A 22,957-nucleotide genomic window follows, 5' to 3' on the forward strand; every position below is an offset into this window, starting at 1 on the left:
CAATGATGACAAGTCGTTTGTACACGGCAGATTTTGGGCCGAGTTGCACGGGGTAGTTACCCAAGTAACTAGCCATAGTGAGATGTGCTCCGACAATGACCGTGGCTGCTTTCTTTGGATCTCAAATCTTTGACGTGATGGTGCAGCAATGACTCCTCGGCAAGTGGATCTACCTTCTATTCCTCCGGTTGGCGCTATGCGGCGATGCAGATTGAAAGCAGGCGATGGTTTCGTTCAACAATTCACCCCTTAGGGATCTAGATGTTATTTCTTTTTATTCGGGGGTGGGAGGGTGTTTTTTGTTGTTGTTATTGAGCCCCTAGTTTTGCTCAATCTGTGTCAATTAAATGCTCAAAACCCGTTGAGCAATCAAACTAGCATACTTATCCGCATCTTCGGCGGCCATGTATTGCACATTTTGATCAGATTCACTGCCATGTTAGTCTCATGGGCAATAAGAGCTAAAGTCTCCTTATCATGGTCATGATAACTCATACCCACCATTCTCACGAATGAGCATGACACTCTTGGAGAGACAATTATTTGCGTAATGACCAAGATAAGAGCAACGGCGGCATTTAACATTACTTGTTTAGCCCGTGGAAAAACGTTAAGATAAGATCAACCATGCATAGGGGAAAACGATCTCAACATGCAACCATGCATGGAAAAACTAGTTTGCTACTTACATTCAACCAATATTTTACAACTATATAAAAATGAAAACTATAAATCATATACTTTTAGTTTTGAGTCTCATATCATTAATCCAAATATTCATGTTCCAATCTTATCAAAATCTATTGCAATATGCAAGGAATTCCCGCAACAATGGACGGGGTATCATCTAATAATGGAAGGCAAGGCGGTGGTGTTCGGCAATCCTTGCAGTAAGGCACAATATTTATCTTTATTTAAATCTTGTCATAGATTCATTGAAAAGAAATCCTGTCCACTAGGATAAACCATTCTCAACAGTAACCGGATACAAGTAAATATAAAGGCACACATTAAGCAAATGAACGGTCCGAAAAATTGAAAAACTATGGCAACTTCATCCACAACACTTGTCATCAAGCTTGGCACTAACCAAGACCTCTCATGGATGGAGTTTTATGGCCATCAAGAATCACTGCTGTTCTACGTAAGGTGGGAGCATCCCATTCAGGAACGAGCTCAACATCACCAATGCCCTCTCAGGCTGGAAGGATGGAACCAGATGGCCAGCTCCCCTCACGGAGAGGAATGTGAATCCCCCCGCGTACTGCTGAACATAGCCTCCCACCTGCAAGTGCAACCATCCTTGTAAAAACCCGCCAGTTTGAAGGTGATCTAGGATGAACGCTAGCGTTCACAATAGGGAATTTAATTACCTCCTCCTTCGTTGTCCATGGACGCCATGGGGTGGTCACAGAGAGGCCAAGGTCCTGGATGGAATACCTCGTCCCCGGAAGCGAGCACACAGTATCAAAATCACCACTGAAACATGGAGACAAGTTTGTTACTACACTAGACAATACTTTTTAAAATGTATGAGAATATTAATTAGATTGCTCTGCATCCTGTGATGCAGAGGCTGGGTGTGTGCTTAATGTGTTTGTATCCACTTGATGCTTCATTTTGAGTGAATAAAATCCACCCTTTATCGAAAAGAAGTCGGTTACCTGAATATCCAAATCGGAAGCTTGCTTTCGATCAACCATTTGATGGTTGGCAGCATAGACATTGGCGCATCTTTCCAGTTCAAGTTTCTGCATGCACGAACAAATCACATGAGTTACCTACATGCGGGTGAAATCGATTAGCGATTAATAAGTGCATATTAAATGGAAAATGAAAGATCTTACGTGCACCCTGTCCACGTTGTCGGTCTAGCGTGGAAAGCCATCTGCACCGCTGGATCATTGAGGTAGGCATGAGTAGGATAATCACTGCAGGGATCATACCCAGGTAACTGCTATTTGGAGAGAGAAACACCGGTTAGCTCTTCAGAACATAGACTAGTTCTTACTGTACACATAAGAATATTTTCCTTTTTTTTCTCGTTTCAAAAAGGAATTCGAAAAATAAATGTTGTCCTTCATCAGAAAAAAAAAACAAGAACAACCATTGACTTACGTAGCCACTGGGGTGGTACCCTCCATTGGGCTCGTCAATGCAAACTGGAGCGTATATGTTGTAGCCATCGATGTTGCCAGCGCTGAACCCGTCGACGGCGCCGTTGCATGCGGCGTTTGTAAACGTACCATCCACGCTGTCGAAGTCGCAGTTCTTGGTGATATTGGCGTAGACCTCGTCGGACATCACCGCATGGGTCCAGTAGTAGTTGATCGCCCCCATAATATTCCTGTTGGCATCAAGGTACGGATTTCCAACCTTCAACAAAAAACATGACAAACATCAGTGTTTTTTTTTTCGAAAAGAGGATCTCCCCGGCCTCTGCATCAGAACGATGCATACGGCCATCTTATTAACCAAATAACAAAAAGTGCCAACAAGGTTCCACAGTCTCCGGCCAGACAAAAGCAAAGGATAAATGCAGCTCACACAAAACATCAGTGTTGAACAGAAAGAAAAAATGTACCTAAGAAAATAGAAAGAAAAAAACATGTACAATGTTCCATTTCATCTTGGCAAGCTAGTTAATTTGACTTACCAAGATGCCCTGAAGGTTTATGATGGTTCTGTTGTTGTATGCGTTGTGGAGCAGGATGGTGGCGGCGAGCTCTGGCACGTAGTGGCCGGCGAAGCTCTCCCCGGAGATGTAGAAGGCGCGACCATTGTACTCGGGGAACCTCTCCAGCCATTTCACCAGAAAGACGTACGCGTCATCGGCGGTTCTCTCGTCGCCACTGAGATCGTAGTCTGTAGACGTGTTGGAGTAAGAGAATCCCACACCGGCCGGCGACTCCAGGAAGATCACGTTAGCCACTGCCATCATTTTTCACAAGCAAAGTATTAGTCTTGCCATATATACGATCACTGATACATATAGAGTGCTAAAGGGAGGATTAACGGGTACAAGAAGCTAGCCATGGATACTTACCGTTGTTCCAGGCGTTCATGTTTCTGCTGAGGGTTTTGTTGTCCTCAGTTACTCGGAACGGGCCCAGCTCCTGGATTGCCCCGTAGCCCAGCGACGAGCATCCTGGCCCTGTGTACGCATGAAGTGTGTCACTGCTGTCCTTGAGAATTTTCTAGTAGTACAAGAGGTGTTTGAGTTATCAACTTGTTGATCATTCTAACCTCCGTTGAGCCACAGGACGAGTGGCTTGTCCGAGGCACCAGAGGGCGATTCGACGAGGTAGTAGAAGAGCGCGCGGCCGTTCTCCTCGTCGACGGTCACGTACCCGCCGTACTGGTCGAAGTCCACGCCCTCCGGCTGCCCGGGCAGCGCCGTGATCATGTCAGCCGCCTTCATGGAGCTCTGGTCTGAGACAGAGCTCTCCGCGTTCAGGCTGCCGGAAAACCTGTCGGCTATGTTGCGCACTTTGAACGTGTCGGTGCTGTCGCTGTTCTTCCTGGACGAGATGAACTCTCTCAGCTGGGCCTCCTGAGAGGCATTGGCGTGGAGCTGCAGTGCAGCCAGGCAAATGAGAAGCAGGCAGAAGCAAGAAATGCTCTTCATCTTTGGTGGATGGCTGTTGATCTCTGAGTCTGAGATGAGAGATATCATTGGCATGCATGGTTTATATAGTCGCCGAAGAAGGGAAGAACACTTTGAATTTCCAAGGAGCTTTGGATTCTTCCCTGTGTATATTTAGTGCAAAAACAGCGTTGCAAGCTTGCAGCTGTACCTGAAATCTTGTATGTGTATGTTCTTTTTTTCCTCTAAAACCTTGTGAGGATGACAGCCTCTTTGCTCCGTGGAAAAGGCCGGCAATGATTGGTCGAATTGGCATTCGGCCGGGCATTGAGAGCGAAGGGTGGTGATTGGGACGTTCATTTTCCGTGGAGTGTAGGATTTCAGACGGTTCTTTATCTTCACATCTCTTGTTTGGGACGATGATTTGGACTGTAACCGATGGCTATTCGTGTATGTACTCTGTGCTGTGTGCTCCCGTCCCTGGCATATGCTTTGGTGAGATGTACGGCAGCGAGGAAATTTCCATTTCAATGTTGGCGAGTGCCAAATGGACCTCTGGGCAAGAAAGCTTATGTGGTGGACGTTTAAATAAAGAGAACGATAAAAGCGCCTACGTACGCTTCACAACCTCCGGCCGGTGCAAAGAATTATTAGTGATGCTAAGCTTTGAGTTGGCAAGAAATGTAATCCTGCAAAAACTAAACAACTTAAATTTTGATCCTACCAACCGATTGGTGATTTGCCGAAAAGACTATTGCCTCCTTTATAAATAAAGCTCAACCACGATACAACCAGTCATAGCCATTTGTATGGGCATTGATAGGAGTGACGCTCCAGTGCTCCACGGCCCGGCATCACTAAGAGCATCTCTAGCAGACCTCATATAATGGCTCGACCCGTAAAATAATCGTCAAAATACGGGTCCGCGCATAAAATGTTGTTCGATCAGACCCCGCAAACGCGTTTAACCCGTAATTTTTTTTGCAGGGCGCGGCATAATACCCATCCCAACCCGCGAAAACGCGGGTTCCCCCCTCGCCCCGTCGGCGCCCTGTATATAGGGGTAGCGGTGGTAGCGGTTGGCGGGGGTGGGGGGGGGGCATTTCAGCCCTCGTTTTTCCCCACCTACCGCCGCCCCTCGCCCCCTCGCCCCGGGCTCTTCCCCACCCCCGCCACCGGCCACCAGTGGCTACACCGAGCCATGGATTGGTCAGGGAGCATCCCGCGCAGCCCCGGCAAAGCCCCAGTGCCGCATGCAGGTATTGGTTTGCCCTTTGGCCGTTGTCGTCAGCTTGTCGGCAAGGATTCGGCTGGCCGTCGCCCGGGCTCGGCGCTCGCCCAGCGGCTCGCCGATGCCGCTCATACAGTGCGACGACTGCATGCGGAAAGTGCTACGGCTAACTTCTAGCATGTTGAACCACCCCAGATGGGTATTCTTTAAATGCTAAAACGACGGGGTATGTTGTTGTTTCCATTCGGCTTTGTCAACCTATTCGGTTCAATTTCGATAGCTTATGGAGATCGTCATGTGTGGAGGAAGATGGATACTCATTTTGGTTTTGGGAAGGAGAATACATTGATTTATTGATAGAAAGAAACTTAATAGATGTTCGTGCACTCCTTAGTAGAATCGAGGCTCATGATGCGGCTGCATGTGCAATTAGAGAAGATACTAGAGGGGAATCAACGTCTACTTTTTTAGAACCAAAAAAAAAGAATGAAGAATGCAAGATCAAGAATCCGCATATCAACAATAAATACATGGAGAAGATGTTGATCCAACTAGTGGGAGCAGTTACGAAAGTTGGATATCTTCTAAAATGCCTAATTGTGGTCCTTGTTTTCTTTGGTCATACTATTTTAGCAATGATTTGGTGAGTTATTATGTATGCAATGCCCTTGAAGAAAATAAAGAAGCAAAGAAATGTGTTTGCATGCCGGAAATTGAAATTCAAATTACTGATTTACAGGCAGCGCGGGCGGCGGCAGCCCGCAAAACAGACTTGTAAAAAAGGATATTCTGCGCCGCCCGCGCCGGCCCGCAAAGATGTTTTTTCCGCGAACTATATACACATTTTGCGGGTCGGCATTATACGGGATCTGCTAGAGATGCTCTAAGAGCATCTACAGTCGGCGCGTCCGCGGATATTGACCGGGTATTTTTTAAATCCGTGCCTCAACACTCGTGTATCTCATATCCGACACCCTATATCCATACAAATTAAACGTAGTACTTAGATCACCAAACGATCAAAATCGACAGGAAATGGACATATAAAGCAATACCAAACGGGCATAATTCACATAAACATCACCAATAGTTCACCAAAGGAGCATAGTTCACACAGTTCAACGATCTGGCATATTCTAACTACATACTAGAACTAGATTATATAAAAGGAGAGGGCGAGCTTCACCACTTCCACGCCGGTCCTTTCCCCTTTCGGTCGCCGGCGGGGTTGTAGGCGTATGCAACTGGAGGTGGGTCGACGTCGGAGTCAGACCCGTCGAAGGAGGAGGAGGAGGAGATGACGATGTAGCCTTGCAAGCGTCGGACGATGCGGTCTTGCTTGCGCTTGAGCTTGAGCTTGGCCACCCTCTCCGCCTCCGCCGCCGCCGCCTCCCGCTCGGATTGCTCAATGATGAGCCGGAGCTGCTTGGCGTTGATCCTCTGGAGACGCCGGGCGTCCGTCTCCGCCGTGGTAAGTGACTGGCGGTGCACCCACTGGAGAAGACACTCCTCCTCGTCGGGCACCGGCATCACGCGGCAGCAGTGGGCGGACTACGCAGCCGCGCCGAGCCCGCCCCATCTCACTTGCCCTCTGCCTCTCACAGCGGGCGGCACATGCTTCCGACTTCGGAGTCCGCATCCACGGCGCCGGCGGAGCAGGTACTAGAACCCACCGCTGTCCGCACGGAGCAGCTGCCGGAGATGGAGGAGGTTGTCGGGCGGGCGGAGCAGATTGGGCAGCCCATGCAGATCCGTGCGTTGGGCGTGAAGGGACGGCGCCGGCGTCGGCACTGCAGCGACGGGCGATAGGAGGCGTCGCACCGGACCCAAAGCTGCCGCCCATATCCACCCGCGAGCGCTTGAGCGTGATACAGAGCACCATCTCGTACTCGTCTTCGGAGCTGCCGTCGGAGTGGCTGCCGGTGCTTGACATGCTCGCCGGTGCTAGGAATTGGACGGATTGGGGAAAGAGGAGCGTCGGGGAGTGTCGGGAAGCGGAGCAGAGTGAACTGAGCTATGGTTTGCTCCGGAGGGGGGGTTTGTGGGGTTGGGTGGGCCAGCGATGGGCCGGGCTAACGTGGCCGACGCGCCCGGACATGCCCGGCCATCTAATATCCGAGGGGTGTCGGTCAGTCCGGACGTTTGTCCGCAGTTTGAGAGCTTTGGTTGGGTTGATTTTTTGTGACCGGTCAGTGACCGAACGGCCTGTCCGAGCATTTGAGACATGTTTGAAAGGTCTAGTTATAGATGCTCTAATATATTAGCATAGTCAGGAGCAGAAGCACAAGATGATGTATTGGCCTAGTGCTCCCAGGGCCAAGCAACACATAGAAGGTCTGAACATTAGGAAACGCGGGCCAAACCATTAACCTAAAGAAAAATTACAGGTTATGCGGTCCAACACCAAGACCGCATCGGATCGGACCACTTGAATCTTGAGCAGCATTCGCCTCAACTTCCTCAACGCTATTGCAACCATCCGGCGACGGACCGATGTAAACACCAACCCTTATGATTACGAGCATCGCTCCTGCCGAACTCTGGCCAATACCCAGCAAGAAAGATGCATCATTGTTTATTTTTGCAGTCCCCTCTGCCGGAGCCACAACATTCTCAGTCGCTGGTCACACGGGCATTTGAGCAGGTTCCACAGCTACAATCCAGGAGGTCCTCTCCTTTCTCAAATTGAGGGCAGCGTAAAAGCCCCTTGATCTCATCTACATACCAAATCAGGAAAGCTGCAGAGCCCGAGATTTTATTCTTGACATTTCCGTGGATGCAACTATTCCTTCCTCAGGTGGCAAGCCCTTCATAAAATCAACATGATTTTACCTCTAATCTCTTCAGTACAAGAGCATAGTACGGTTGTCCCAATTTCTCTCATTGCATGATGGAGGGCTCTACTATTAGTGCAAGCAATAACTACATGGTACTCATCCTTCACTGTGTTCCCGCATTTTTTTTAAAAAAAGGGACTCTCCGGCCTCTACATCAGAACGATGTATACGGCCAACTTATTAAAAAGCCAAAAAAGTTCAACAAGGTCTTAGAAACTCAAAACGAAAATAGAAGCGAGCTCAATAAGAGCCAAAAGGGCCAAAAAACAAACTGGCCATCAAAAGACATAACCGGCTGGCATAAGAGAGACAGGTAAACTAATTGCCTATCCTATTACATGACCATCATCCAAACCGATTGAAAATATCCCGTGCTACCATCTCCCAGCGGGTAGATCCAGTAATCAAACGCTCCCTGGCCCCGTCGGAGTGAGTAGCGACTACATACGGATCAACGCAGTGACTCGGAAAATAACCTGCAAAAAATGAATATTTGTTGTTCTGTTAAAAACTAAATCATTTCTACAATTTCATATTGCCCACAATAAAGCACATTCCTACACGAATATGTCTCGCTGTGTTCCCGCATATATCACAAACATCAACATGTATGGTACCCCTCCGTCTAGCTTGCAAAGTCTTATATTGTCAGACAGAGGGAGTAGTTCTTTTGCATTTGTTCAGCTTCGTGGCCAAGGAATTTGACGCCACTCTCCATCCAAAAATACAGATTTCCTTCTCGATCGTTGCTATCCAAATGGCTTGCCATAAGCTGCGATCATTAGCGGCATGCGTTAAGGATGAGGAGTCTCTCCCTGCCGCTTTGATAGATACGACTAGTCTGTATGCGCTTCGGATGGAGAACATGCCCGTCTTCTCTAAATGCCAACTATTGTCCACTGTATCCATCGCAAGAACTTTAATATTGCATATGGCCTCAACATTGAAGGGATGGAAAATCTTACCTGGTTAGCTTGGAATTCCAAACTAAAAAACTGCATCAAGCAAGTCATCATTCGGGTAGTACTTGGATTTGAGAACCCTCACACACAAACTATTACGATTTTGCAAAAGTCTCTATCCTTGTCTCATGAGTAAAGCCTGATTGTAAATATGCATATCCCTAAACCTAGTTCCTCTGACCCGTCTAGGCTTAGTCATGTGTTCCAACACCATCCAGTGGACCTTCCAGTGATCATATTGATACATCTGTGGATCGGGTAGGGTAGATTAATCCGGTGAACCTACCTTCTGGTTGTGACTCGAGGAGCCCCCGGAGCCGGCCATGGTGCCGGTGATGGCAGAGAGTAGTGGTGGTGGTGCTTCCTGTCAGCACTGCACTAACCCTAGATCGGTAGGGGATTAGGTGGGGTGTACGGCGTTGCGACGAACCTCGTGATGCGAGCCGCCGGCCCCCACCTCTTTATATAGTGCAGGTGACAGGGGCCCGTCAACCATAGTGGGTTGAGCGCCCCTGATCAGGGCGCAGATCTAAGGGCCCGGTGGGCCGTTGGGCCCACACGGTGAAGATCATCCTAACATTCTCCCCCTTGATCTTAACTTTTACTTTTAACCTTATACTTTTACTTTACTCTTTTCATAACAGATCAATACATAAAACATGTTTCATCGTCACAGCTCAATTGCCGATAGAATCAGACAGCCATAACGTACCTCTCTGTTTTGAAACAAATTCTTCAACCTTGGGCCCTTTATTGTCCGGAAATCTTAGACTATACCATAAAACCCATGTCGACTGTGTGTTCTCCGAACACACTGGGCGGTAAGCCTTTAATAAGAAGATCTGCAAACACTTGTCTGTTGCTTTTATGCTTCAAGCATTCCTACATAATTCCGGACTTTCTCCTTTACAACGCATAACTCTGTGTCAGTGTGTTTGGCATCAACACTTGACTCGTTGTCATAGGAGCGAAAGACTTAAAATAGTTATCGCTGTTGTCAACCATTATCAACTCCGGGTACAGGTCTTCATAACCATTTTGCCTGTCCCTCAGCCTCATATCAAGCTACAACATATCTTTGCATCACATTGATGATAATTGTTTCATTCTTTGGAGCTTTTCCACACAAAAACCTCCAAGTATGAAAGTTAGCGACAATTGTGGATTTCGCTATACATTTCACAAGTCATGTCTTTATACTCACAATCTTTTGAGAGAACTAATTTCTTTCAGCTTGAGGCCGATATCTTTGACTCCATTCCAGTGATCTACATATGGACTGGACATTGCCAAAACAACCCGGATATGTGAACTGTGTCAGGGTAATGTATTGAGCTTCCAACAACTGAAGCATATGGTACCATATCCGTTTTCAATCTTTTCTCATCAACTCTTGGAACACCATAGTTTCCTGTTTCATTACCCTTGACTATAAGAACAGGCGTAGGTTTTCTCGCATGCATACTTTAGAGACCTTTCTTAGCATGTCCCTGCGACATTCCTAATACCCCATTTTATTCTTTTCTTGATGAATCTTGATATTTATAACGAGACACTTACCGAGAACATTCTTTTGAACTTTGAGGACAAGAACTTCTTTCTCCTCCTGCAGTAGATTGACATTACCACAGCAAGTAGGACTTCATCCACATGCACAAGATTAGGAAATAAATTTCCCATTCTATAACTTTGCACGAATACAATTGTCCTCTCATTTTCTTTAACCCAAAACAACATTTGATTGCTTTAGTCCATAAAAGACTTCTTCATGCAGTATCCCCTGTGTTCTTTACTTTCATCTGATGTAACTCAGATCATGATATCTTTCATCTGATGTAACTCAGATCATGATGTGCTACCAACACTCATTGTAATCTATTCAGTGCAAAACGCGCAAAAACCTTTCGATTTAAGTCGTTTTTTACACCTTTACATATTTCCTTTGGAGTCACATTGTCCTTGTAGACTCTTTACAGCCTACTGTTTTGGCTCCATTGGAAATTACTCATCAGTCCCGAACATCGTCGGGATTCATCAATTTCATTTCATCTCACAGTCTCTTATCATTTAGATAAGCAGACACTTCTCGAAGCTTGAATGAGCGCTTTAAATGAGGTGGGATCAACCTCCATTTGAATTTCACTAACATAGACTTTATAGTAATCAGAAGTATCTGATTTTCTCATTCCTTGAGACCATCAGTTTCTCATATGGGGATGTGTTGTATAGGTCATACAACATGCTCCCCCAGATTACTCCATCTTCACTAAAAATGGCGTATCTTTAAACTTTATAATTTGGGTTTATTCTATTAAAACTTTCTTCTTTATGGCACTTTAAGCACCGTCTTAGTATTCCTTACTCTACTTTCGGAACTGTAAAAGATCCAGGAATACAACTATTTCTTTTCTTTAGGGGTATTAATATGACCGTCATACTCCCCCAGACGATCACATTCTTCATCACATTATCTAAAGTATAGGGGAGTTTCATCATTCTTAATTTATCTCATATATCTTTCTCCCCCTCGAAATGTGGCAAGGACTTTTCTGCCACAATTTCGAAAACCATTGATAACTCTTGTGAATTGAGGAAACTTTGATTATCTACTTCATTCATCAGATTACTTCATACGAAATGAAGTTATCTCTTCATACAAAATGAAGTTATCTTTTAACTAGTATGGGAGTACTTTTTCCTCATTCCATTTCAGAAACTCAATAGAGTTCTTTATCATTAGTACTTTTGCAAGTCACACTTGCATATCATTCTTATCTTTAGTTTCGTCTGTAACTTTTATTCTCTTCGGATTTATTGAGTGCTTAATGACCGTTACACATAAGATGTACGGTTGATACTAGGAAAGCATAATAGCTACTCCATACTTTTCTCCCAGAGTGGGACACATTAAAAGCACATGAGTCATCATGTCTTTCTCCTGTCATACAAGATAAGTCTGAGAAAATTGCTGCCGCCATACGGGTTACGCAGGGATTTTCCCAGACTTATCCTGCCATGCGGGTTTTATCATAATCATCTTTTCCCGCCATGCGGGTAATTCCCTCTAAGGGACATAAATGCCAGAATTGGCTCTTTTGACTGCATATTCAATCATCAAATTTATAAATAAATCCGAATGCTCTTTAACACACATGCTTGATCCGACGTTGGTCAAATTAAACACGCATGTTGCTTGTTTTATCTCAAATCATGGAGAGTACATGAAAGACATTCGTCAACCAAGACTCTCAATGATCTATCTCTTTTCTTTTGAAACCATTCTTTAGAGAGAACATACTATCTCACGTTATGACCTTTCTTGGTCATCTTTCGGGTCACAAGTACCCAACCATTCGCTTTCATGAATGAAAGCATGGATAACTTTTAGTCTGAGAAACTTAGCCAATAATCAACAATAATGAGCATAAAAATAACCCTATGTTGGTCTGGTTAAAAAATATGCACATTAAACTTTTGTAGAACTTCCTTTTTATACTCTAAATCATCGTTGTGGTAGAATTAGAATAAAACTCATTCTTCTACATTAATTCCATATCACCGTTGGGCTAAAATGGAAATAATGCATATAACTCATAAACAATGTGATGATAATATTTCTATTAAACAACTTTGCTAAGAAAATAATCATCATTATCAACTTTATTGCAGCGGAAAACTAGCAATATACAGTTCTCAATCTTTATCAAATTTTCTGAAAATTGGTCACTTTGATACAAAATTTATCAGAGATTTGAACTTTTAACTATAAGACTCATTGAATTATAATATTGCCATCATCAACGTTGGTCAGAAAATAACAATACCATAATTAAACTTTAATCAAATATCTTTCTACTGTCATAGCAGAAGCTATCTGAATCTGATTTCACCCACAAGTAAAAAAACTTCTCTCAAAAAACTGTTCATCCAATTAAATTTTCCCGTTGTTTCCAATTTAATTGGAGGATAATATTTTTTTCTTTGCAGCGGAAACTTTCTGAATCTATTCAGAAACAATTCTATACTCTTTTACTCTCTAAGCAATTTCAACAGATTGGTTCAAAAATGCATTGGAGAAACAACAATTTAATCTTTTACTTTAGTTCTATTCACTTTAAAAAAAGCACTTTTATTTTTAGTTGCAGTGGAAAAACATGAATAAAACATTCATGAACTTTTTTTTATTTACAGAAACTTTTCTTTGACCAAATAATGTTCATGAACTTTATTATTTTCTTTATAAAATTCATGAACATATCGTTTTCTGAAAATTATCTATTTCATTTTCAGAAACTTTTCTATTTAATTTTCATTTTCTAAACAAAATTTTCATTAGAAAAATTTGCATAGAAAAACTATTTGAAATCTGCCCAGAAAAACTGGACAAAAACAGAAATAAAAATAAAAAATAAAAATGCCATCCAGGCTTGCCACCGCCCAGCGCGCACAGCAGCTGCAGCTAGCCCAAGAGGCCCGCAGCGCGCGCGCCCTGCTCTGGCTTGGGCCGCCTCCTGTTCCGGCCGAAAAGAGGCCCGACGCGAGTGCAAGCGCGGCGGCCTGGCGCACCCCTCTCTTTCAGCCCAGTGGCCCGGTCTGGAGCTAGGTATTCGCCCTTGGCCGTCGATCTTCATCGAAGGGTCCTCCGTTCTTATCGCTCGATCAAAACTGGGAGGGTGAGCCCCCGACCGAAACCTAGCGCCCCCGTCTTTCGTTTCTCTCGATCTCTCTCTTCCTTTCTGTCCCGTGACGGCGAAAACGCTGTGCTCCCGCCACCCTGCCCGGCCGCCGGCGGCGGCGGTAGAGAGCCACCGCGCCGTGCGCGCCTCCTCTCCCTTCCCCCCTCTGTTTCCACTTATTTCTCTTACCATCCGAGACAGAGAGAGAGACGCAGCTCCGCGACGGCGGCCTCTGTCCAGATCGCTGGACCACCGCACCGCGCGTGCTCTCGTAACCCTAGCGCCATTCCGCGCACACGCCTCTCTCGCCCGGTCGTTCGACTCTGTCCCGGTCGCTGGGCCACCATGCCGCGCCGCGCCTGGCCGCCTTCTTTTTCCCCTTCCTTTTCCCCCTCCTGTCTGTTCACGAGTGAGAGAGAGAGAGAACAGAGAGCAGAGACGCACGGCTGCTTCCCCTCGGCCGGCGTGCACCGTTGCCGGCCTCTTCGCCGGTCGCGCGTTCCCTTTGAGGTGAGCGCGCCGCCGTCGAACGGTCTGGCCGCGGTGCTCTTTGCCCCTATCGGGGTAGGTTCTTCGTCCCTGCACCTCGGCTTGCCGATGCGTGTGGGGATCGAGAGGAACTGGCGCGGCCTTGCGGCGGCGCTCTTTACCGGCGAGGCCCGAGGCCCTTCTCTGGTGAAAACTTTGCCCTGTCTTTTTAGGGTTCTTTAGGGAGGGGATTTCTTTTGCTTTGATTTCTCTGTTTCTTTTCAACCGAAAAAATCTAATCCAAGCTGGCTGATACCATTGATAGATCTGTGGATCGGGTAGGGTAGATTAATCCGGTGAACCTACCTTCTGCTTGTGGCTCGAGGAGCCCCCGGAGCCGGCCATGGTGCCGGTGATGGCAGAGAGTAGTGGTGGCGGTGCTTCCTGTCAGCACTGCACTAACCCTAGATCGGTAGGGGATTAGGTGGGGTGTACGGCGTTGCGATAAACCTCGTGATGCGAGCCGCTGGCCCCCACCTCTTTATATAGTGCAGGTGACAGGGGCCCGTCAACCATAGTGGGTTGAGCGCCCCCGATCAGGACACAGATCTAAGGGCCCGGTGGGCCGTTGGGCCCACACGGTGGAGATCATCCTAACACATATTCCTCCCCCCACCAAAACGTCTGAAGTAAGGTCTCATACTTCTCGCAAAAGTTGAGTGACATTTTGAAAATTTCCATCGTATAGGTGGGAAGTGCTTGGATGCATTGTTGAGGAAATCATTAACTGGTAACTCTCAGTTGCCTGCAGAGTAGGGGATTAATAGGTTAATCGGTAAGTTATTCAATTAATCGACCGATTTATCAGTTTAACTACGCGGTGACTCCATGAGTAGGGATTAATCGGCAAGTTAACTGATTAATCGGCCAAATTCTTGAACAAGTCTTGGATCAAAAATTTAAAGTTGGCTTCCATTGCCGCACGTAACATGTATTTCGCATTCCATTAGTTACACCTTTTTCTAAGCCTATCCATGATGGGTTGGAAGTTCTCATTCTTCATCCTCCCCTGACGAGTTGGCAGACCAAGGTATTTGGACTCAAAAGTGGTAGTCTCACCCTGAATCTCTTTTATGTCTTCTCTCGCATGCGTCGGGCAAACTTCACTGAACAACAATTAACATTTGCTCGTACGTGTTTGAAATGTTGCCAAGGGGTTGCAGAATGATCAATGGTTGATTCACATACGCTTTAACAAATAATACTGTCATCAGGGAATAAAATATGACAACTACCAAGAGTGTTTCTGGCTACTTTGATAGGAGTCAATCTGCCATCCAAAACTTCTCTATTTAGGATGCTTGTGAGTCCATCAACCACAAATAGGAAGCGATATGGGGTCAATCGATTGCCCTGCCGTAGGTCCCTCGAGGGAGTGGGTAAATAAATCAAGTAGTTCTCCATTGCATCTAACTCGATACCTAATAGAGCAGACACACTTCATGACCTACTACACCCACTTCTGATTAAATTCGAGCTTGGGCCCTTCTCTTCATGACACCGCTACAATACCACATTCGGCCACCTGAGCGCCGGCACACGCCGCCGATTCCCCAGCCTGCTTGTGCTATTATGTTGACAAAGGTTACATCATGTTTCGACACTCTCATTATATAAGAGGCCTAGGATACAAGAATCCTACTATGACACTACAACGTACCCTATCTACAGATCGTATGACTCCAAGTCCAATTGTAATCTTCCTTGTACAAAATATTCTACACAATTTCAACACACCTATGATATTAAACAGGCTAATGGGGCAAAAATCTTTCACGCACTATGCTGGAAAATCATCTGGGCCAAGCGCTTTGAGGGAACCTATCTTTTCTTTCTTTGCGACTAGAAAAGAGCACCACTCGCCTCCTTCTCGGTAAAGGACCTCGTTAGGGAATCATTCATGATATAGCTAACCTTCTCGGGAATAAGGTGAATCAACTCATTAGGAGTGACATCATCGTCTTTGGCGTACAAATTTTGAACGAATTCGGTTGTGAGCTTCTATATACCCTCCTTCTCTTCAACCAGCACCCCATTTTCATATTTCAGTCTGGTTATTGTATTCTTCCTGTTTCTTCACATAGCTTTCCAGTGAAGTATTTCGTATTTTTATCACCTTCATTGGGCCAAGTTACCCTTGGTCTTTGTCTCCACACAATCTCTTCTCTAAATAAAGTCTCATCCAACTCCGGCGACAGCACATTGATTCTTCTATGTCTATGTGTAGTGGACGCGGGGAGCTGCCAGAGGCTCTCAATTTTAGCTCGACGATCCTAAGTTTATTCCTTGTGCACCCTCCACTTGGTAGTCATTGTTTATGCCGGCTCACAACTACTTGGCTTTCCGTTGTGAGGAATCTTGTTAAGTCATGGAGTCTAAGACATTTGGCAAAAAGTCATGAGCTTGTGTCCAAGAGAGAAACCCAATCTGTTGTTTTGAATAGCAAATTCATCATTAAGCTCAGAAATCTTATTTAGTAAAACATTGGTAGGAACCCTCTTTCTTAAATTTTCGTTATAAGCAACATGATCCAAAGACCGTAAACGCATTATATCCTCTTGATTAAAGACAATTCCATCTATGGAAGGGCGACCACCATCTACTTTATAATGAGTGAAAATTTCACTAGCTTCTTTCATAATAAATCTAAACTCATGAGCTAGGAATATAGTGGCGGCGCGCTTAACGGAAGAATGCTCAATATTAGAAAACTCTAGAAACAATCTTTTGTATAGATGGATGCATGTGAACAAATTGTCTTTCAAGTTCAACAGCAAGCAAATATATAGCATCCGCAAGGCTACTAGTTTTATGGAGGATAGATCCACCCATAGTGGGGAGTGCACTGGCACAAGTAAAGAAATCTTGAATACCTCCTTTACAATAATATTTCCGCTACCTATGTGGAATTTCTTAGTGTGCAAGATAGTATTTTCTTTATGTGCATCAGAATTAGCAAAAGCATCAAAGTTTCCCCCATCCCTACTACTATCCTTTTCAACGATAACCTCCCCAGTTTCAGACATGATGGCTACAAACGAGCAAATGAAGAAGACGAACGAAAGAGAGGTGAAGAAAAGGCGAATCTTTTCAAAAAACATTTTAGAAGTGGGGGAGAGAAAAACGAGAGGCGAATGGCGAATAATGTAATGCGAGAGATGAGAGTTTATGATGCGTACTTGGTATGTCTTGGCTTGGTGTAGATCTCCCCGGCAACGACGCCAGAAATCCTTCTTGCTACCTCTTGAGCTTGTGTTGGTTTTTTCCTTGAAGAGGAAAGGGTGATGCGGCAAAGTAGTGTAAGTATTTTCCTCGGTTTTGAGAACCAATGTATCAATTTAGTAGGAGACTACGCAACAAGCCACCGAATACCTGCACAAACAAACACGAACTTGCAACCAACGTGACAAAGGGGTTGTCAATCCCTTTACAGTTATTCACCAAGTGAGATCTGATAGAGATGATAAACGATAAAATAATATTTTAGTATTTTTGGTTTATGTAACGGAAAGTAAAATATTGTAAAGTAAGGGAACGGTGACAGACATTGCCGAATTATCACACTGGCGACGAGCAAAGAATTTCAAGCAAATCGGGACATTTAGCCATGCATATTCAGTTTACCCCATCGTGCTCGTTACTATCCATGGGCGTCATGGCTCCGTGACGTTGAGGCCGAGGTCCTTGATGGCATTGGCGGAGCTTAGTGTAGACCAAAGGGGGCAATCCCCCCCACACTTTTTTTTGATAAAGGACTTTTCATTGAATAGATATATCGAGATGATACAATCGTATTGAAAGAAAGCCCGGCCTCTGCATAGCTAGATGCATACAGCCAAAAAGTCCAGAGCACCCTAAAACTAAAATAATTCGATACAATGCCAAGCAATAAAACGTGTCCATCCTAAGAAACGGTAGATCCTATCCGTAAATCACACCACCATCCATGTGGGTACAAAACCTCCCTGGCCGTACACTCCAGCCGTGTAGACGCCATCATAAAAAGATCTCTGTCCTCCGGCTTCTGCAGGATAGACCATGTATGGAGCCATCGTGTACAAACATGGATAACCTGCATAGGAGATGAGGCACATTTATTGTTAAAAACCACATAATTCCTGGTAAGCCACATTGCCCAGCATAAGGCCGCCGCTCCCGCAAGAATATGTGCAGAAAATTGTTTATCAATACCCCGCAACCAGTTGCCGAACATATTTCGTGCACTACGTGGTGGGTATAAATTGGAAGCTACTTGGACCATGGCCCAAACTGCCCGAGCGAACTTGCACTCAAAAAATAAGTGTTTGATAGTCTCGTCATGTTGGCAAAAGACACATGTCTTGGACCCGTGCCAGTTTCGTCGTGTGAGGTTATCTCTAGTTAGGATGACTCCTTTGTTTAGAAACCAAAGGAATATCTTCACTCTTAGAGGGATTTTTAGCTTCCACAATTTTCTATTATCAACTGGAACATCACAAAGGACCATTGCATCATACATGGATTTGACTAAAAATTTGCCATTCTGATGCAAATTCCATCAAAAAGTGTCCGGCTCATCTGACAATTGAATGTCCTCCAGACAAGTGAGTAATTCATTCCATGCTGTCAGGCGAGTGCCCAAAAGATCCCTACGAAAAGAAATATTGGGGTTTTCTTGTCCTAAGACTTGTTTGATCGTGACGAATTTATGTCTAACAATCCGGTACAAGCTCGGATATTGCACCATTAGTGAGTTGTTCCCTAGCCAGGTATCTTCCCAGAAACGAATCTGAGAACCGTCCCTAACCGAGAAGGTCCCAAATTGAAAGAAGAATTCCTTGGCCTTCATGACACCACTCCAAAAATGTGAATCCCCAGGTTTCCAATGTAGTTGAGAAATGGCATTGGATCCCACATACTTATTGCGAATGATTTACTGCCATACTCCATTCTCAGTGAGTAGTTTATAAACCCACTTGCTGAGAAGAGAGATATTTTTAATCTCAAGGTCTTGGATTCCCAGGCCCCCTGACTTTTAGGTCTACATAATACGCTCCACCTAGCAAGTCGATATTTCTTTGTTTCGTTATCACACTGCCAAAAAAATCTGGATCTAAAGTAATCTAGCCGCTGTAGAACCCCTTTCGGCGGGTGGAAGAATGACAACATATATAAAACCATGTTGCTTAGGACGGAATTGATCAAGATCAGTCGGCCCACATAAGACAAGAGTTTGGCCTTCCAACTGGCTAATCGTTTCTCAAGTCTCTCTTCCACATGCCTCCATTCAGCGATAGTTAACCGCCGATAGTGTATGGGAATACCCAGATACCGAATCGGAAACCGCCCAAGATGGCATCCAAAAATCTCGACATACTCGGGTGCTGATTCTGCAGCATTGCCAAAGCAAAAAAATTCGCTTTTATGAAAATTAATTTTGAGGCCTGAAAGTTCCTCAAAAGCACATAAGAGCAGCTTGAGATTTCGTGCCTTATCTAAATCATGATCCAAGAATAGTAGCGTGTCATCCGCATATTGTAGAATGGATAGACCATCTTCTACCAAGTGTGGAATGACTCCACTAATTTGACCATCCAGCTTAGCCCGCTCAACAAGGGTAGCTAGGATGTCAGCGACTATGTTAAACAGAATGGGAGATGCGGGGTCACCTTGACGAAGCCCCTTACGTGTCTGAAAGTAGGTGCCAACGTCGTCGTTAACTTTTATGGCCACACTACCTCCAGAGACAAAGCTCTCTACCTAGCGACACCATTTTTGTGAAAACCCCTTCATGCGCAAGGTTTGCAACAGGAAGGGCCACTTAATTTGTCGTAGGCTTTCTCAAAATCAATTTTAAGAATGACACTGTTCAACTTTTTCCGGTGCAGTTCATGTACAGTTTCGTGCAGGACGACCACTCCATCTAATATGTTTCGTCCTTGCATAAATGTTGTTTGAGTGGGTTTTACGACATGATCAGCTACACCATTTAATCGATTAGTCACTACCTTCGTAAAAATTTTAAAACTTACATTCAGGAGACAAATCGGTCGATATTGTTGAATACGTCTAGCCTCCTTAATCTTAGGCAATAGGATAATTTCCCCAAAGTTTAAACGAGAGATATCAAGGTCCTCAGAATGTAGTTGGTTAAACAACTGAACCAAGTCTGCCTTAATCACATCCCAAAAGCATTGATAGAACTCTGCGGGAAAGCCATCCGGTCCCGGTGCCTTGTTGTGTTCCATCTGAAACACAGTAGCTCGAATTTCCTCCTCAGAAAATGGAGAGGTTAGGAATTCATTTTCCGCTTCTGTTACTTGAGTAATGTCATGAGTAACAGATTCGTCCAACTGAAAGTTAGTTTCAGCTGAAGGCCCAAAAAGGTCTTTGTAAAACTTAGTAATAAAATTTCTAAGTGGTACTTCCCCCTCTATTCGGCCTTCCTCCTGGTCAAGGGCGAATATACGCTTCTTTCTATGCCTGCCATTGGCTAGCATTTGAAAGTATTTTGTATTATCATCACCTTGCACCAGCGAGTCCGCCTTACTACGTTGGTACCATTTAATCTCTTCCTCGCGTAGTAAGCGGGCAATCTGCTCGTTAAGACTACTTTTTTGTTCAATCTCAACAGCAGACAGAGGCCTCACCTCCGCAATTTTATCAAGGGTATCAATTAAGGTAGACAATCGCATTTTTTCTTTTTTGTAAATACCAGCAGTATGTTTGGCCCATCCTCGAAGGAATCGACGCAAGGCGCGGATTCGATTATTCCATCGTTGAATGGGTGTGTTACCGCGAGGCTGGCGCGCCCACACCTTCTTAACCAGCTCATGAAATCCCTCTCTAGTGAGCCATCCCAGTTCAAATTTAAACTGATGACGATTAGAACATGGGATTGGTTGTCCAAAATCGGTTAGCAATGGAGCGTGATCCGATAAGGCCTCAATTCTTTCTAGTGCCCGAACCGAGGCTAGGGGATATTTATATTCCCAATCAGTGGTAACTAGCACCCGGTCTAGTTTTTCAAAGGTTGGCACCGATCGGTTATTGGCCCAGATATACTGACGACCAGACATCGTGATCTCCCTCAGATCCAGGCTGTCAATAACAGCATTAAAGAGGAAAGGCCACCTAGTGTCAAACCGATCATTGTTTTTTTCCTGTTGATATCGAAGGATATTAAACCCCCCCCCCCCCCCGATTAACATGGGATGGGGATTGTATCGACAAGTGTTGACTAATTCTTTTAGAAATGCAGACTTAAATTCCTCTTGAGTGGCGCCATATACAGCCACCAGGCTCCAGATGAAGTTGTCGGACTTATTTCGAAGGTGGAATTTAATATGATACTCCCCGTTAGACATGGACAATATTTGTAAGTATGTAGAGTTAATACCTAGCAAAATTCCCCCAGACCTCCCTGTCGGCGGTAAGACGTGCCATTCGTAATCAAAACCACAGGAAAAGTGCTCCAGATCTCGTGTTGGAAAATCACGTTTACCCGACTCGGTGATAGCCACAAAGTCCAACGAATGATCCTTTACACAATCGGCAATGTGTTTGTGTTTAGCCAAGTCGCCAAGACCTCTGCTATTCCAGAACATGCCTCTCATGCTGAACCAACTTTATGTTTAGAGACCTTTACTTTCTTAGAAGGGCGCCCTCTTTTCTTTGCTGAGTTAAACTTGTTCTTGCGCACCGTCGCGACAAGCTCAAAAAGCGTAGTGTCACGTACAGTGTCGTCAAGGTCTACTTCAGTCGTGTCTTTAATCAAATGAGAGAGGAGCTTGCCTTCATGGCTGGCATCAGCATCCTCCACCTCCTCATCTGACACTAGAGGGTCGACAAAGCTCGATAACTTTGGAGCAACCGTAAGCCGGTCGAACTCCACTTGTTTTAGAGCCTTGACCGAAAAATCTATCTCATTGTCATTACGTCCTAGTGACACCCCAAGTCTAGTAATATTTGAAGATACTTTGGAATTATCAAAAGACATAAAAGATTTACGAGAGGGGGTACCTTCGAAGTCGAGGTTACGTGCAGCAGTCCTATGCATGGCCTTCATCATAGTGTCCTCGTCGGTGGCTGCTGATCCGTCAGCCCCTACCTGATGATGCCCGCTGCGCCTCAGCGGTGAAGGAGTGACATCGGTCTCGGAGCCCATCACCTCGACTCTGCAAGGCGTGGTGGGCTGCTGCAGCGATGAAGAAGATAGAGAAGGCTGCTCCTCAGCCTCCTCAAGCCCGGGAGCCGGCACCCCTCCCTGTGACAGAGGAGTTGAAGATAATGCGCGAAGCACCGCCATGGCAGACTCCTGGCTAGCTCGCACGGATGGGGAGAATATCACACCACCACGTCGAGTCGGAGAAGCAGGAGTGGGCGATGATGATGACGAAGGAGCGGTTCCCTCCGGCACGGGGCGCCCGCAAGACCCCACATGGGGGTTAGGCGGTGGCGACCAGCAAGTCGAAGGTGGCGGCGTCGAGGGCCGTGGCTCTGCCGTCGTAGGAGAAGCAGCCCTAGACGAAGTATCCGACCCCGAGGAAGAAGGCCCCCTTAATGGCGATGGAGCAGCCATGGCGGGTAAGCCTCGATGAGAGCTCGTAGGTGTGACGATGGAGGTCATCTGCATAGGCACCACACTACCCGATGAAGTAGGGTCCGAGGAATTGTTGGATGATGAAGTGGGTTTGGGCCTCTTGCTTGTATCATTGTTCCTCACAGAGTCCTCCCTGTCATGCCCCTTGTCGCCCCCTGGATCATCGCCGTGCTCCCAGACTCGAGGTACAAAGTCACTATCAACGCGAAAGTCCGCTTCTTCAAGACTGTACCGGAACTCATAACCTTTCCTTTGAACCACCATGTCGGAAGAAAGAGAGTCAAGTGTGCTGCTTTTGAAAGAATCAAGGTTCGGTACCGCTACCTAGATACGAACAATTCCTCTCCGGCGCAAACAAAGAAGATCAACATCAAGAGTAGAACCAATCACCGAGCCAACTGCCCAAAGCCCCAAGAAGTGTCGGAGAGCGTGAGGCACCCCATGCACATGAACCCAGATAGGAATTAGCTCGAAGCGGTGTGGTATCTTCTCTGAATTCCATGGCTTAAACTCGATAGTGACATTGTGAGATTTGATAAATACTGCGAAGCCCGTC

General features: G+C 45.5%; 2 protein-coding genes across 2 annotated transcripts; both read right to left on the reverse strand.

Annotated features, from left to right (window-relative positions):
• Positions 1–987: 987 nt before the first annotated feature.
• Positions 988–3,638, reverse strand: LOC125556178 (serine carboxypeptidase 1-like). Its single transcript, XM_048718960.2, has 8 exons — positions 3,247–3,638; positions 3,047–3,154; positions 2,657–2,931; positions 2,119–2,376; positions 1,848–1,954; positions 1,665–1,751; positions 1,374–1,479; positions 988–1,285 (listed from the first exon to the last, which is right to left on the reverse strand). Exons 1-8 carry the CDS (start codon positions 3,626–3,628, stop codon positions 1,130–1,132), a joined length of 1,479 nt encoding a protein of 492 aa, XP_048574917.2. The 5' UTR covers positions 3,629–3,638; the 3' UTR covers positions 988–1,129.
• A 14,114-nt stretch (positions 3,639–17,752) lies between these two features.
• On the reverse strand, positions 17,753–22,665 carry LOC147971847 (uncharacterized). Its single transcript, XM_087524151.1, has 2 exons — positions 21,822–22,665; positions 17,753–17,892 (listed from the first exon to the last, which is right to left on the reverse strand). Exons 1-2 carry the CDS (start codon positions 22,663–22,665, stop codon positions 17,753–17,755), a joined length of 984 nt encoding a protein of 327 aa, XP_087380277.1.
• Between the last annotated feature and the right edge of the window lie 292 nt (positions 22,666–22,957).

This window comes from Triticum urartu, chromosome 5A, assembly GCF_056163025.1.
Source record: "Triticum urartu cultivar PI428250 chromosome 5A, HENAU_Tu73, whole genome shotgun sequence".
NCBI classification, from domain to species: Eukaryota; Viridiplantae; Streptophyta; class Magnoliopsida; order Poales; family Poaceae; genus Triticum; species Triticum urartu.